The sequence below is a fragment of the Dromiciops gliroides genome, chromosome 3, assembly GCF_019393635.1.
Source record: "Dromiciops gliroides isolate mDroGli1 chromosome 3, mDroGli1.pri, whole genome shotgun sequence".
In the NCBI taxonomy this organism is placed as follows: Eukaryota; Metazoa; Chordata; class Mammalia; order Microbiotheria; family Microbiotheriidae; genus Dromiciops; species Dromiciops gliroides.
The window spans coordinates 271,427,802-271,443,164 of NC_057863.1; the positions used below are offsets into that span (position 1 = coordinate 271,427,802).

A 15,363-nucleotide genomic window follows, 5' to 3' on the forward strand; every position below is an offset into this window, starting at 1 on the left:
GGATTCTTGATATGTGTGTGTTTATGTATGTGACATACCTCTTTTCTCTTCTAATAGGGGCTACCAGATGTTCGATTGGCATATATCCAATTTGCCCTTTCCTTCTTAATTGCTGGTGATGATAATACCATAGCACAAGTGTTGGAGTTGAAAGGTATTCACCTATTTCTGAGGGAAGGATGCTAATACTTTGGTGGCAAAACTTAATTTGAAGAGCTATGGGTAGAAAAAAGAACTAAGTTTACCAGCTATTATTTATAAAAGAATAGGGGGAGAGTGTGCATCGAAGCTTTTGTTATTTTAATAGTATTGACCAAAAATAATAGTGGTATCACAGTCTTACTATCTGGACTGCTGAGAGATGACCTAACAAAGAATAAACAAATACCTTCCAGAGTTTGGAAGCAAAGTCATCTTTGTGGCTTTCGTAAGTACCACATGCGTTATTTTCCTTAGTGGTAGTTTTTAAAAAACTGAAACTTAGTTTGTTGTGCCATTCTTCATGCTATTAAGATGGTTATGCTGCTTATTAGAACTAGAAAGAAACCTTTTAAAATGTTATCTCATGTGAACTGCATACAATCTGGTTCACTCTTTCGCTTCATTTAAAAATGAGCAAGACTTAATCCATATGAGGTTCATTCCCTTTATAGCTTCTTGGGCTGGCTTGGCCAGGCCTGTCCCGGGGCTTTTGATGTGGTAGTAGCCCAGTGCTTTCTCTGTGTGAGTTAGGCTTCATTCTTGACCTATGCTGTCTGAGCTGGGGGTAGCCTAGTGTCAGGCTCCAGCTTGTTTGCATCTCTAGACCTTCCCATCCTCCACTAGGAACCAGAGGTAAATTACTGGACAAGAGACTACCCAGAGCCTTGAAGTTTACCTGAAATGTAGTGTGATTTGTGGGTCAGAGGGCTATTAAGCCTGGGGGATTGATTGGGTTATCTATGGAACATAAACAGAGAGCACTGCTGCTGTGCTGCTAACAAGAGGCTCCGATGTTTGTGAGACTCAGGCACGGTTTTTCTCCCACCCCAAAATCCAGCAAAATATATTTTTTTCTATTAAGAGAAGATGTTACACTTTTATCTTGGTTGTCTGTTCCTGTTTTCTTGAATGCTTTTGTTTGAATCATCACTGTACTGGAAAAAAATCTTTTTTCAGCTTTCTTTATTTCAGAAAATCTTTAAATTGAGAATAACTTTTGAATATTTTGTTTTCAGAATTCCTCCCAGTCATTTTTGGCACAGGCTTGAAGGAAGACAGAATTTCTACTATCAATCTTTTGTTGTCCACCCTGAAAACCAAGGTGTGTGTGTGTGTGTGTGTTTTTGGGTGAGGCAATTGGGGTTAAATGAGTTGCCCAGGGTCACATAGCTAGTAAGTGTTAAGTGTCTGAGGCGGGATTTGAACTCAGGTCCTCCTAATTCCAGGTCCTGTGCACTATCCACTGCACCACCTAGCTGCCCCCAAGGTGTGTCTTAATAGAGAAAACATTTTCCAAGTGAGGAAAGCTATTGTGTTTTTCTGGGTAATTGAATTGATAACATTCTATTGAATGTAATTCTAATGATGACCTCATTGTTCAGGAATTTTTAGTTTGTCTAGAATAGCAGTTCTCAATTTTTTCTTTGTTTTTTCTTTTTGGTCTCTAGACTCCTTTACATACTTAGAAATTGAGAACCTCAAAGAGCTTTTGTTTCTATGGATTATATAAATATAAGTAACATCTCAATAAGGCAGCTAGGTGGAACAGTGGATAGAGTTCAGGGCCTGGAGTCAGAAAGACTCATCTTCCTGAGTTCAAATGTGACTTCGGATGCTAGCTGTGTGACCCTGGGCAAGTCATGTAACACTATTTGCTTCAGTTTCCTCATATGTAAAAGGAACTGGCAAATCATTCCCGTGTCTTTGTCTAGAAAACCCCAAACGGGGTCACAAAGAGTTGGACACCACTGAAAAACAACCAAAGAACAACAACAAAAACATCTCAATATCATTATGAAAAAAGTTTTAATGTCATAAACTGTAGTCGGAGAACGACTGGTCTAGATTATAGTTCTGGGTGAGAACTTGTTTTTGTTCATGTACAAATTCTGGGGCTGTAGGGCTGCAAAAGTTCTAACCTGGGGGCAGCTAGGTGGCGCAGTGGATAGAGCACAGGCCCTGGAGTCAGGAGTACCTGAGTTCAAATCCGGCCTCAGACACTTAACACTTACTAGCTGTGTGACCCTGGGCAAGTCACTTAACCCCAATTGCCTCACTTAAAAAAAAAAAAAGTTCTAACCTAACACATACCAATACCCTGGCAAGCATGTATTGCGTACTTTGTGTCCTTACCAGTGGGGCAAAATTATTGGTAATGATATCTGATTACTTACCACCTCAAGGAGGGTGGAGGGGGAGAGAAGGAGGGATAAAATTTGGAACTCAAAACTATAAATAAAAATATTTATTATTTTTTAAAAAGGAAAAAAGTTGATAGGCATTCTTAGTTATTAAAATGAGTAAAAAAAATTATTGGTGATAATGGAGTTTAAAGGGGGGACCCCAGATAGTCCCCATGAGCTCTAAATTATATAATTATGCTTTGATTTTATAATAAAATGGACATATTGTGTCTGATAAACTATTAGTTTGAACATTGTTGAACATTTTGTTTGGCAATTTTTAAGAAAATGTATATAATTCCATATATTTTCATTATTTTGTTTTATTGCTCTCAGGTGGTTCACAACATTGGTATCACAAAGACCCAGAAAGTTCGTTTCTTTACTGGGCATTTGTTAAATAATGTGGCTTCTCTCTATCGTTGGAATGGAATTGCTGATGTCAGCACAGAAAATGTCAAGGTACAGTAGTAACTTTGGAATTAAGGTGTTGTTAAGGCTAAAATTCTAGCTAGTCTGTCTAAAATATCTAATGCAATCCTGCCAATAAATTATAAGCTTTAGCAAGAGTTAGGCTTTTAAGCATTTATTAAGGAGAATAAGAGTTTGGTAAAGAGAGAGAGAAAGGCCTACATTCATCTATCTATTAAAGGGAGAGCATATTTCTCCCTCCGCTCTCTGCCGGAGTCCACACGAAAAAAAACCGAGTCAGAGCGCCAGGCTCCCCCTTCTTCCTCCCACCAGCAAACGTCACTTCCTGACGCCAAAGAAAAGACACATGGTCTTGACCTCAGAGATGTTCACCTCATGGTGGAGCTTTTCTACAGTAAGTCTCCAGCAGCTGGCATCATTCCAGTTGTTACAATGTTAAGTGTCATCTTTATGTTCTGGAAAACACAATTGAGTATTACTTTTTCAGTAAAAAATTTCAACATGTAATAAAGTTCTAATGACTTTTACGGGTTATGTTACTCTCCTTTGGCCATTAATTGGAAAATGGCCTATTTTTCACTGTGGAAACAGTTTTCCTTTGGGCAAGTCACTTTATATTTACTCTAGAATAAATTGCCAGTGATACAGAATTACTCTGCCCCCTTCTCTCTCCACACTTTCCTAATATGGCTGATTTTCATCCAGCTTTTTGAAGGTTCCCTGCTCCCTACTTCTAATTACTCAAGTTGTAGGACATACAGTTTATTGTCTAAAGCTTCATTGGTAGGGTTATTAACATTTCTATACTTAAATTGACCAGAGGCATATGCTACTTTTTAATCATTTTTACTTTTCTCATATGCTCTTGAAATTAAACTTAGCCAAAGAAGTGAAAGTTTTAGATTTCAAGGTTTTTTTGTAGAACTTTTAATTTAAATCTTAAAGCTTTTCAGTAATCTCTCCTTCCTTTTATAATAAGACTTGCATGTGTCCTCTTGTAAAAATACTTTGTTGAATTGGAAAGATTATTTGCCTCTCTTGAATGCCAGAAAGCTTCAAGTGCTTAATAAAACACTTTTAAATGTGGAATTTTATTCATAAGAATAAAATAAATTTGATGTATTAAAGAAGTATTAAGCTTGTTGTCGAACAAAGGCATGAATTTGCCATTAACAAAAATTCTGTCCTAATCATGTCACAGTTTGATATAAAATGTTTGTGTAAATCCCAATGTTTATATAATTTAGACAGTTTGTTCTATTTTTACTTTCTAGTCATGGAATGTTTTGCTTTTTCTCCTTTTTATTTCTCTCTGTTGTCTTTTTTCATGCTCTTCCCCTTTCCTTCTACCCTAATAGCCTACTGAAGAAGCAGCCAAAACTATGGTAAGGGAACTGGTTCATAACTTCTTATTGGACCTTTGCTGTTCCCTGAAGCACGGCATTAACTTCTACGACGCATCTCTTGGTACTCTGGGCAGGTAAAGGACAATGTGGTTGTGTATGCAAGTCATCTCTATTCCTTAAAAGCCATTATTGGCGGGGGTGGGGGGGGTGGGGTGGTGGCTAGGTGGCACAGTGGATAAAGCACCAGCCCTGGATTCAGGAGTACCTGAGTTCAAATGTGGACTCAGACACTTGACACTTACTAGCAGTATGACCCTAGGCAAGTCACTTAACCCTCATTGCCCTGCAAAAAAAGAAAAAAAAAAAGCCATTATTGGGGGTAGCTGGATTGCACAGTGGATAAAATACCAGCCCTGGATTCAGGAGGCCCTGAGTTCAAATTAGGCCTCAAACACTTGATACTTACTAGCAGTATGACCCTAGGCAAGTCACTTAACCCTCATTGCCCCACAAAAAACAAAAACAAAAGCCATTATGGATGCAAGAGTCAGCAAATTCAGTTAATATTCGGTTAATTACAGAATTTTAGGATTTGCAAAGATCTTAGAAATCATGTTGTTTTTCCCCCCCTTCATTTTTTTTCCAGACTAGGAAACAGGAAACTGCCCAAGGAGGTTATTTATTGAGTTCTCAAAGGGACAGCTATGTGTCGCAGTGGATAGAGCACTGGCTCTGGATTCAGGAGGACCCAAGTTCAAATCTGGCCTCAGACACTTGACACTTACTAGCTCTGTGATCCTGGGCAAGTCACTTAACCCTAATTGCCTCACCAAAAAAAGAAAAGAGTTCTCATGGAGGAAAATGTCTAAGGGTAGAGTATATTTGCAGTAACTTCAGTTGGAATCTCATTTAGTATAGGCCTGAGACTTGGATGCTATGCTGTCAGCCAAATCCCATGGGTTTGAGGCAAGCTTGGAATGTGTGTATATACCCTGGCAACCTGGGTATATACATAAACCCATAAAACTGGGTGGGGTTTTATGGATTCATTTTCCTCTCAGTAGACTGAGATTAGCTTGGAGGGAGCCAGAGCTCAGAAACTACCATAAAATGACTCAGACCCCCACTGAGTCCTTGCAGGTGACCTAGATGACTTTTCCTGAAACCCTAAGACTTGTGGTACTTCTCTGGTACAGCAGAAGGAGCCCTGGCTCTGGATTTAGAGGGCCTGGGTTCAGATCTTTCTCTGATGCTTATTACACTGTGTGACCTGGGGGACACTTCACTTAACCTCCTGGGCCTTAGTTTCTCCATCGCTAAAAGAAGGGGTTGGACTAGATGGCTTCTAAGATCCCTTCCCACAGCAGGAGTTAGAGCCAGTGCTTTAGGTTCATAGGATTATAAAGGGCCTATGAATAGACCCAGGTTTGCTTAGACTATTCATGAATAAAATAGAAAGTATTATTGCCGTCTTAGAGATAAGCAGCATTTTTTCTGGTAAACATTTAACTGTTTAACAATGGGGGAGGGGGGAGAATCCATGAAACAAACACTTGTAACTTTAATCTGTATTATTAACATTTTCTTCAGTCTAGACAATCAACAAAACAATAAATTAGTCCATGATTTGTAGCTTTGCTAATTTCCGAGGTGTTAAAGCTCACACTGAAAATTTAAAAATTGGCTCTTGTGAGTTGGTATTGAGCTGGTTCCAGCACAACCTTTGTAGATAAGGAAACAAAATTCAGGTGATGAGACTTAACCTCCTTTTATTGTTTTACCCAGAAAAATCATAATGGGAAACACATCAATTTTGAAAGTAGTTTCCTAAGATGGTGATTACACCATTTAATTTACCTTATTTTTATTTTTATTTTTTGGTGAGGCAATTGGGGTTAAGTGACTTGACCAGAGTTACTCAGCTAATAAGTGTTAAGTGTCTGAGGCCGGATTTGAACTCGGGTCCTCCTGAATCCAAGGCTGGTGCTCTATCCACTGCGCCACCTAGAAGCCCCCAATTTACCTTATTTTTTAAATACTCATTCCATAAGAGCTACAAGGTGCTGAACTTTAAGGAAGCTGACATCTCTTGGTTTTTGCTGGTATATGAGAAACATGTTAAAAATTGTCAGTAAATATCATAATAAAATATAGAGGGTATATGTGTATGTATACATATTATTAGCATATATGGTACATATATAAATGTATATAATATTTCCAGTTACATAAAACACTAATTTTCAGACATTATGAAGGGATGGGGGAAAGAAAAAAGAAAATTCCTGAAATGCATTAGCTACAACTTTTCGTACATCTCATTTTTCATTATCATCAGTACTTCCTATTGCTTCAAATTTCATCCCACTAAGAGTTTTTAAAATTGAAAACGTGCTTGGTTTAGAACAAGATCTACTTTTTCAAATATATGTTTATTAATTTAGTTTCAGCATTTTCAAACCTACACCAAGAAATTTCTTTCATTGTGTTGCTAAAGACAGAGTACTCAAAAGCAAATAAGAGAAGTTGGAAAAGCTAGGTTGTACCATGCTACATATCTTTTAGAAATCGTTTTGGGGAAATGACATGTCTTAGACATTTTACTTATTGCTCCAAATACTTTATTGTGGGGTTAGGGTGGCCTCTATCTTCTCTAGCTTTTTCTGATTTCTGTCTTGGGTTTTTATTTAGAACAAACCAGATGTAGAAGAGATTAAAAAAAAGAAGAAGAAACAGGAATAGTTTTTTAAATATGCCTTTGATGGAGATGGGGGAAAGAATGAGGAGGAAGACAAAGCAGGAGATCAGTTTTCATCTACTCAGATGTAGTAAAATAAGATTAAGAACTTCTCGAAAGAATTAAGTATCTCATCTTAAAACCTGGGGGAAACCCAATAGCCAGTATTGGTTCAGAATCATCTTTTCCTCAGTCTTACAGGGGAATTGGCATTATTATGGTAAGCACCAGCTATTGGAGTTTTTAAGAAATTTTACACAGACCTGGTGATTTGGTGTTTGTTTGTTTGTTTGAATTAGAGGAGGGAACTTGACTCTTTTGAACTTCTTGCTGGGTTTGAAGACAGCAGCGGATGATGACATGGTGGCTGAGCTTGTAGTGAATATCCTAAAAGTGTGCCCAGACTTACTCACTAAGTACTTTAAGGAAGTGACCTATTCCTTCGTTCCAAGAATGAAGTCAGCTTGGTTAAACAATATCAGGCTACTAAGGAAGGTAAGAAAAATGACTCTAGGTGGAGATAAGGAGTTACATTTTTAATTTTTTACTTCACCCGTGGTGTAGAATATCAAGAATTACTGTATTTGTACATATACAATTCCTGTGGTTCAAGTAATCCAGGGTGCCCTCCAGCCACCCCTCAGCCTTGCTTACCAGGCAGGCATAGCTCATCAGCATAGAGGATGTACAGGATGCCCCATCAGGCCTAATTTCAGTGGTCATAGATTTTTTTTTTCCTTCTTTAAGCTTTAATAGCTTAAAAGTACACTAAGTCTTTTGGGACACCCTGTACAATCTTTGAGAATTGGAGACCCTGAAATGATTTACAGGCAGTCAAGTAGTGAGTGCCATGGGGAATCAATCACAGGATTAATGGAAACTTCATGCTGATGTTCTTTATTTTATTTTTTAAAAAGGACCAGCTTGCCAAGAGAAGTTTGCCTTAGGGTCTCCAGTGCTGGTGTCTGTGATGCATGGCACAGGAAGGCAGTGTAGGATACAATTCTTAAACTTCTTTTTTTTTTTGGTGAGTTCATCTTCTGGGCCAAAATCGGAAACCCCGCTGCAGTACACATATCTTTTACAGATAGGAGATAAATAATCTCTGCTTTAGCACTTCCAGCAACTGTCTTACAAAGGCAGCACTGAGAGTTCTTATTGTTCTTCCTTCTGTGGACCCAGATCTGTCTCTTTATCTTCTATTGTTTAGTTCTTGTTTTGTTCTGCAGAACAGCACAGAAAAAAATCAATTCCTTGACCTTTAATGTTGGAATTATTACTTAACCATAATGGTGCCATCTTTCAAGACTGGTGCATAGAATTAGCCTCAGCATTTATTCTTGGCTCAGGCATTACCTAAATACTGTTGTTTCTTCTACAGATTTATGAGGCTCAGCCAGAGATTTCTCCAGCATTTAAAACCAAAGAGTTTATACCTTTGTCTAGATTGCTTTCTATGGTGATGGTGACAACAGTTCCGCATGTGTGTAACAAAATCATGTTTACCCAAGGATTAAAAGTAAGACAAATTTATTGCTCTTATTTTAGTGCTTGTTTTCCTCTAAATAGTTGTATAACTATTTTGAAAGTAATATGTTGACTGTATTTGTTTATTCTGTTTGTTTCATTGTTAGGTTCCTAGAAAGGTAATTTTACTTTAGATGCTATCTTTTATTACATCACACCATGATTTCATCTGTGTGGGCACTCCTGCTCATGCAGGTTGCAGCTTCTCCACATTTTAGTAGAGTATTTGATGAGTTGCTAGGTCCAGCTCTCTGGTCATGAACCTTTCCAGATTTAGCAAGGTTGATCTTAGGAGGACAAATCATTCAGTGGGGTAACAGTTGCATTATAATCATGTTGACTCCTTTGATTGGGATTGTGGGTTTAAAATTTCTTTTGGTATCTTTCCAGTATGCAGTCTGGGAGTGGGTAATAGGAAGAGACAGAGAGAGGTTGTAGGGGCACCAATCAAAAGGGACTTTTGTTCTGTTTGCCAAATAAGTGAAGTTAGGACCCAGATAGTTTGCCCTGTTCTTTGTGGGAGACAATATTCTATCCTAGGGGCCTGGAATGAAAATATGTTTGTAAGGAATTTTTCAGATACCTCCTTTATAGACAGGACTTGGAAGAGGATTTGACATTTCTGAAAAAGTTTGATCTTGTTGGCAGTGTTTACTCCCTTGTAAGATATTAATTCTGACTGCCTGAGACAGTTAAGATTAATTTTATACCCTAAATACCTACTGCTAAAATTGCAAACAGAAGTGTGGATGGCAGCTTCCCTTATATGGATGACCCATTTCTCTAGATTCTTGCAAAGTCATCTTTCAGGGGAAATGTCAGTGGCTATGAGTATTTTTGCACCCCCTGCCTTCTGACAGTTCTTGCCACATGCAGTTAGGGAGGAATCCTGATCTATAGGCAACAAATGAGAAGTCTACTTTTGCCTTTTCATACTTGTTTTTTCCTGACTGGGCTTTTTAAAAAAATTGTGGATCCTTCATGTATTTGTCATTTCTTTTTTGGAAGCAAGGCAGCAGTTGGCTCGGTACCTTGCTTCAAGTACTTTGGGTTATATTTAAAGTTTTATCTGGTCCCTCGTCCTTTCTGCTTTTGATATAATTACAAGGCAACAGTCTTGTGATTAGGTAATGTAATGTATATATAGTGTATACCTTATATATGATATAATAAAACCTCAGTTAATTGCAATGCTTAGAAAATGGAATGGTATTGTTAATATAACTAGATGACCCTTTTAATTTAAACTTTTGTTGAAATTATTTCCACTTTTTATTGTCTTGTTTTGGTAAGTATAGTATATTTTAAGGATTTGAGAGCCCTGCAGTGTTTTAGGATCATCATTTGTCTTACAGGATTATTGATAAAGAAAGCACAGAAGAGTAGGGTGAATAATTACTAACTTCAGGATATACCCATGAAGTTGTTTTTAAAAATAAATCCCTAGTATGAACTTGGTGTTTTGACATTTGTGCATTTATATGTAAAGTGGCAAAAAATAATTCTAGTTGGTAGGGTTCTAGCTAACAAAGCTTTGTTACTGTATGATAAAACACATTGCATCAAGAGAACATAATTGGCACTTGAGTCATCCATGCCAGATGACTCCAGAAAGAGTCTGTCTTGTGCCCTGAACTCTTTTCATTTTTCCCTTCAGGGGAGAAAGAAATCTCTAATTGGTAACCCAAGAAAAGTGCTCTGAAGGGTCTTTGATTCTGAAAGTCTTACATTCTCACTTGGGGTCTACTTGTTAGGTCTTGCTACTTAACACCGTATTATAAAGAACTGTTGTTCATTGACCTTTTTCTCCTCCTTCATTCCTCCCAGTTGGAAAATAAATCAGTAAATCATACAATTTTATCACTTATTTCTACCATTTTGAAGAGAGCATTAAAAAACATTGACCACTGTCTCAATAAGGATGTATGGCAGGAGTCAAGCATCTATACTCCTGTAATGATGGAGGAATTTGTGCATCTGTACCGAGAAGCTGTGAGCAAGGTAAGAAAAGAAACAGTGTGGTCTTTTTAGAAGTGTTTTTAAAGTCTGGAAGTGAATAGCAGATAGCTAAGCTGCAGCACCTGTACAGAAAGATAATGTGTGATCCAGAATAAAGGACACCAGAAAACCAGGAAGTAGAAAAGCCCAGAGACGAAGGGTGCACTGCACTGCATTGCATCTCGGGGAATGTAAGACACAAGAGGCCTGTTGTTTGGATTTGAGCTACCAGATTTGTGATTATGGGCAAGCCACAGGACCTTTACCTTCTACAGTGAATATAAATATCCAAATACTTATGAAGAACAAAGGGTAAAAAGAAAAAAATGGATGGATTATATATGTGTACATATATATAGATATAGATATAGTTCATGTATTATATATAAATAGAATACATTTCTGTTCATTACAGTTCATATTTTTAAAGTGATATAATGGTATAATGAATAAAGAGCCACCCTCAGGGTCCAGAAGACCTGGCTTTAAATCCCATCTCTGACACATTCTGGTTATGACCTTCGGTGCCTCTGAAATTCCCTAACACTAAAAATGCAGAGCAGTTTCTGATCTGCATTGGTTGAGGGAATGTTCACACTGGGAATTTTTTACATCAGTTAAATCCCAGATCTGTTCTTTACATCTTTTCCTTGCCTGCATCTTGTTTTGTTTCCTTCTGAACTTATTTTCTGTGTATTTATCTGAGTCTTATCTATGCTGACCTTACTTATGTACTTGTAGTTAGTAAATAGATTGTTTTGGGTTTTGTGTCTTTCACTTTGCATCACTTAGTGTGTCCTGCCAGTTTTTTTGTATTCTTCATATATTTGTCATTTCCTCCACTGCAGTAATATTCCATTGCATTCAGATACCTTAGTTTGTTCTGCTGTTCTCTAGTAATTTGACACAGCTCATTTCCAGATTTTTCCCTCTCAGAGACATTGGTGGATCCAAAGGAGAGGCAGAGCCAGTACAGTTTGGCACCAATGCCGCCGCAGGAGTTGCCAGAGGGATGTGATGTCCAACATCCAACTGCGTAAGGGACTCTGGCTTCTAATTTTTCCTCAGGGTTAACTCCCAAAGCCCATCCCATATATGGGTATAGCTGCAAGGCAGTGAAGGTTTAAAATCAGGGTTTTCCTTCCCTTAGGCGAGTTGCCTGCCAAGGCTGACAAGCCCCACCTGCCTGAAGATAGTCCCTGCTTTCAAGTTGCTTACCTTTTTTTTTTTTTTTTTTTTGTGAGGCAGTTGGGGTTAAGTGACCTGCCCAGGGTCACACAGCTAGTAAGTGTTAAGTGTTTGAGGCCAGATTTGAACTCAGGTCCTCCTGATTCCAGGGCTGGTGCTCTATCCACTGTGCCACCTAGCTGTCCCCAAAGATAGATGCTCCTAACAGAGGATGGTTTCAATCCATTGACCTCTAGGTTATGGGCCCAGCATGCTTCCGCTGCGCCACTCAGTGTCGTTGGGAAGATGTTTGCCAAGGTCATCTTGCTAAGACTGTGTAAACTTGCTGACCATGTTTACCCCGAATTGCAATGTGGCTTTCGAGCAGGGAGGTCAACTATCGATATGATTTTTTCACTCCACCAACTGCAAGAAAAGTGCAGAGAACAAAGAAAATCCCTCTTCATTGCCTTCATAGACCTGACCAAAGCATTTGATATGGTTAACAGAGAAAGTCTTTTTGAAATTCTCTTGAGAATTGGTTGCCCTCCTAAACTCCATAACCTCATTCGCTCTTTTCATTGCAATATGCAGGGTGTTGTACAGTTCGAAGGCAACACCTCTGAAGCATTCAGCATAAACAGTGGAGTTAAGCAAGGATGCGTGCTTGCTCCCACGCTGTTTGGAATTTTCTTCTCCATGCTGTTGCGTCATGCTTTTGGTTCGTCAACTGATGGCATCTATATGCATTCCCGGTTGGACGGAGGCCTGTTCAACATTTCACGTCTGAGATCCAAAACCAGAGTGAGAGGTAGCACCCTTAGAGACCTGCTTTTCACTGATGCCACACTTGCCTGTTGCTCAGAGCGTGAATTGCAGACCTTGATGGATCACTTCTCCCAAGCTTGCACAGACTTTGGCCTAACCATAAATCTTAGAAAGACGAAAGTCATGTCGCCTCCATTGATACACATCGGTAGCTACCAGTTGGATGTTGTAAGCCAATTCTCGTATCTTGGCTCTATTGTCAGTGACAGTTTGTCACTTGATTCTGAGATCAATCAGAGGATTGGGAAAGCTACTTCAACCATGGCTAAGCTTGCCAAGCGTGTCTGGGCAAACAGTAAACTGACAAGACAAACCAAATTTGCTGTCTATAGAGCATGCGTCCTGAGTACCTTACTGTATGGCAGCAAAACATGGACTACATATACTAGACAAGAGAAAAAACTTAACAGCTTCCACATGCACTGCCTTCAGCGCATCCTTGGCATATCTTGGTCAGATAGGATTACCAACACAGAAGTGCTCCAACGCGTGCAACTTCTGAGCATCTACACGCTTCTGAAACAAAGATGGCTGCACTGGCTTGGTCATGTGCACCGCATGCAAGATGGGCGAGTTCCTAAAGACCTACTCTATGGCAAGTTAGCCTCAGGCTGAAGACCTGCTGCATGCCCCCAGCTTCATTACAGAGATGTATGCAAGCGAGACTTGAGGGCTCTGGGAATAGACATCAGCAGCTGGGAGGAGATGGCCAAGGACCGTCCCGATGGAGTTCAGTACTAAGGAGCACCTTGCGCACAGCTGAGATGGGACTTCAAGCTTGGGAGGAAGAAAAACGAATGAGGCTCAGGAACCGACGGGCAACAGAGAGCGCAATTTTCTGATGTCCTCGTTGTGGCAGGAGCTGTGGCTCCCGTATTGAACTGCACAGCCACACTGTGGCTTGTGGCTCTTCAAGGTGCTGATCCATGGTCGTCTGCGACTGGTAGAAGCCTACTATTTCCAGTTTTTAAAAAATTATAAATTGTGCTGCTGCTAAAATATACTCAAGTCTTTGCAAATATGTCAGTAATAATGAAGGCAAAGACCTACAATAAGTGGGAACAATTTTGTAATTCTTATGACATAACTATATTACTTTGTATCATGCTTTAAATCTACATACAGTATTTCGTTTAAGCTTCACTATTCCTTTGTTGTTGTTCAGATGTGTCTGATTCTTCATGACTCCATTTGGGTTTTTTTTGGCAAAGATACTGGAATGGCTTGCCATTTACTTCTCATTTTACAGATGAGGAAAACAGGGTTAAATGACTTGTCCAAGGTCACACAGCTAGTAAGTGTCTGAAGCCAGATTTGAATTGAGGAAGATGAATCTTTCTGACTCTAGGTCTGGTGCTCTATTTATTGTGCTACCTAGACTTTGTTATGCTCATACAACAAGTGTCAGAAGCAGAATGGGAACCTGGTCTTGCTGTCCAGCATTGTATGCCCTGAGCCACACTTCTTCAGAGTAGAACTGCTCTATTACTTGGAGCCAGTAATAGCCAAGCCACCTGCCTCAAAAGGTTGTTGTAAATGGTGTGGATAAATGTAAGTGCCATAGAAGTCTGAGCTTGGTATCATCTACCTAGTGTGTAATTTAAATTTCTAAATGTAGGTTCTAATCTGTCCCCCCAGTTTTGGGGGGAAACTGACTAAAATCACTGAAAAACGAGTTTAGGTTTTTAAGGGTTTATTGAAAGAGAGTAAAAGAAAAGAGAAAGATTGAGAACGGAATTCCTATAACCTGGCAATCCTAATCTCCTCATTCTGAAGTCTTGTCTCCACCACAGTGATGTATAGAAGCCAAAGAGACCGAGCTCCCTGCGCAGTCTCTCCTCTCTCCTTCCTGTCCCCTCCCAGAAATGGGAGGTTCTTCAGGCTGGTTGGTTGACTGGGCCGGAAGGTGGTCAAAGTTCAAAGTTGTTAGCTTCTGAGAACCATGCTTTCTTAAGTACCCTTAAGTACCCACCAGATGTGCTTAGAATCTAGTTAACTAAAAGTCAGTCAGTAATCCAGTCAAGTCAGCCAGTAATCCAGTCAGCAGTCAGTAGCCTTATCCAATTCAATCAGTTTAAATTAATCTCCAGGTGGGTTCCTGAGTATCTGCTAAATCTCATCTATCACATTCCATTATCTTGACATACTAGGGATTGTGCTGAACATACAAATGTGTGAGAAAGTGGTGTGAACATCGAATCAGCTTTTTTAATGGACAGTTTAGAAGCACAGGTGGGATTTTCCTCAGATTACCAACAGATTATGTGCCACAAATTCAGTTGTTTTAAATTCATAGCCCATTATCTTGAAGGCACTTCAAAGTATTTTCCTGGAGAAACAATATTATAAAGGGTGGTTCAGCACTTTTACAAACCTTGTAGAGGAAAAAGCCCAATAGAAAAATAGGGAAAATGAAGATAGATTTGCTCACCAGGAAAACATGGATTCCCTGGAATATGGCAGGAAGGGACTCCTTGTTGGCACTCTGAATTTTTGTCAGGGTCTTTTTTCTACTGTGGTAAATGAAAAGTCTGAGAGACATAATTTCTGGGCAGTTAATAATAAATTTTATTAATTATGGCTAGCAAATAATTAATAAAATGATTGTCATTGTCTTTCTCTTATAAACCAAAGACACCAAACATTCATTGCTTAAAAAGTCTTTAGGAAAGGGGGTATACCTGAGGGCAGAAATCAACTGTAATTGATTAACAATCAATAAGGGGATGGGGGCAGCTAGGTGGCGCAGTGGATAGAGTACCTGAGTTCAAATATGGCCTCAGACGCTTAACACTTACTAGCTGTGTGACCCTGGGCAAGTCACTTAACCCCAATTGCCTCACTAAAAAAAAAAATATAAGGGGATGGACATGTTAATGAAGAGGTGGGCAAAAAGTCTTCAACTCCTCCTGCTGAGAACATGACCAGATTATGAGACTCAGCT

The 15,363-nt window shown here is 39.2% G+C and overlaps 1 protein-coding gene across 1 annotated transcript in view; it reads left to right on the plus strand.

Moving 5' to 3' along the window:
* Nucleotides 1-15,363, plus strand: part of URB1 (URB1 ribosome biogenesis homolog) — a 104,155-nt gene that overhangs the window by 19,586 nt on the left and 69,206 nt on the right. The window contains exons 5-11 of the mRNA XM_043997360.1: nucleotides 58-154; nucleotides 1,218-1,303; nucleotides 2,721-2,846; nucleotides 4,175-4,296; nucleotides 7,199-7,394; nucleotides 8,281-8,418; nucleotides 10,254-10,427. Coding sequence (XP_043853295.1) covers nucleotides 58-154; nucleotides 1,218-1,303; nucleotides 2,721-2,846; nucleotides 4,175-4,296; nucleotides 7,199-7,394; nucleotides 8,281-8,418; nucleotides 10,254-10,427 — 939 coding nt within the window. The remainder of the gene's footprint in view (nucleotides 1-57; nucleotides 155-1,217; nucleotides 1,304-2,720; nucleotides 2,847-4,174; nucleotides 4,297-7,198; nucleotides 7,395-8,280; nucleotides 8,419-10,253; nucleotides 10,428-15,363) is intronic.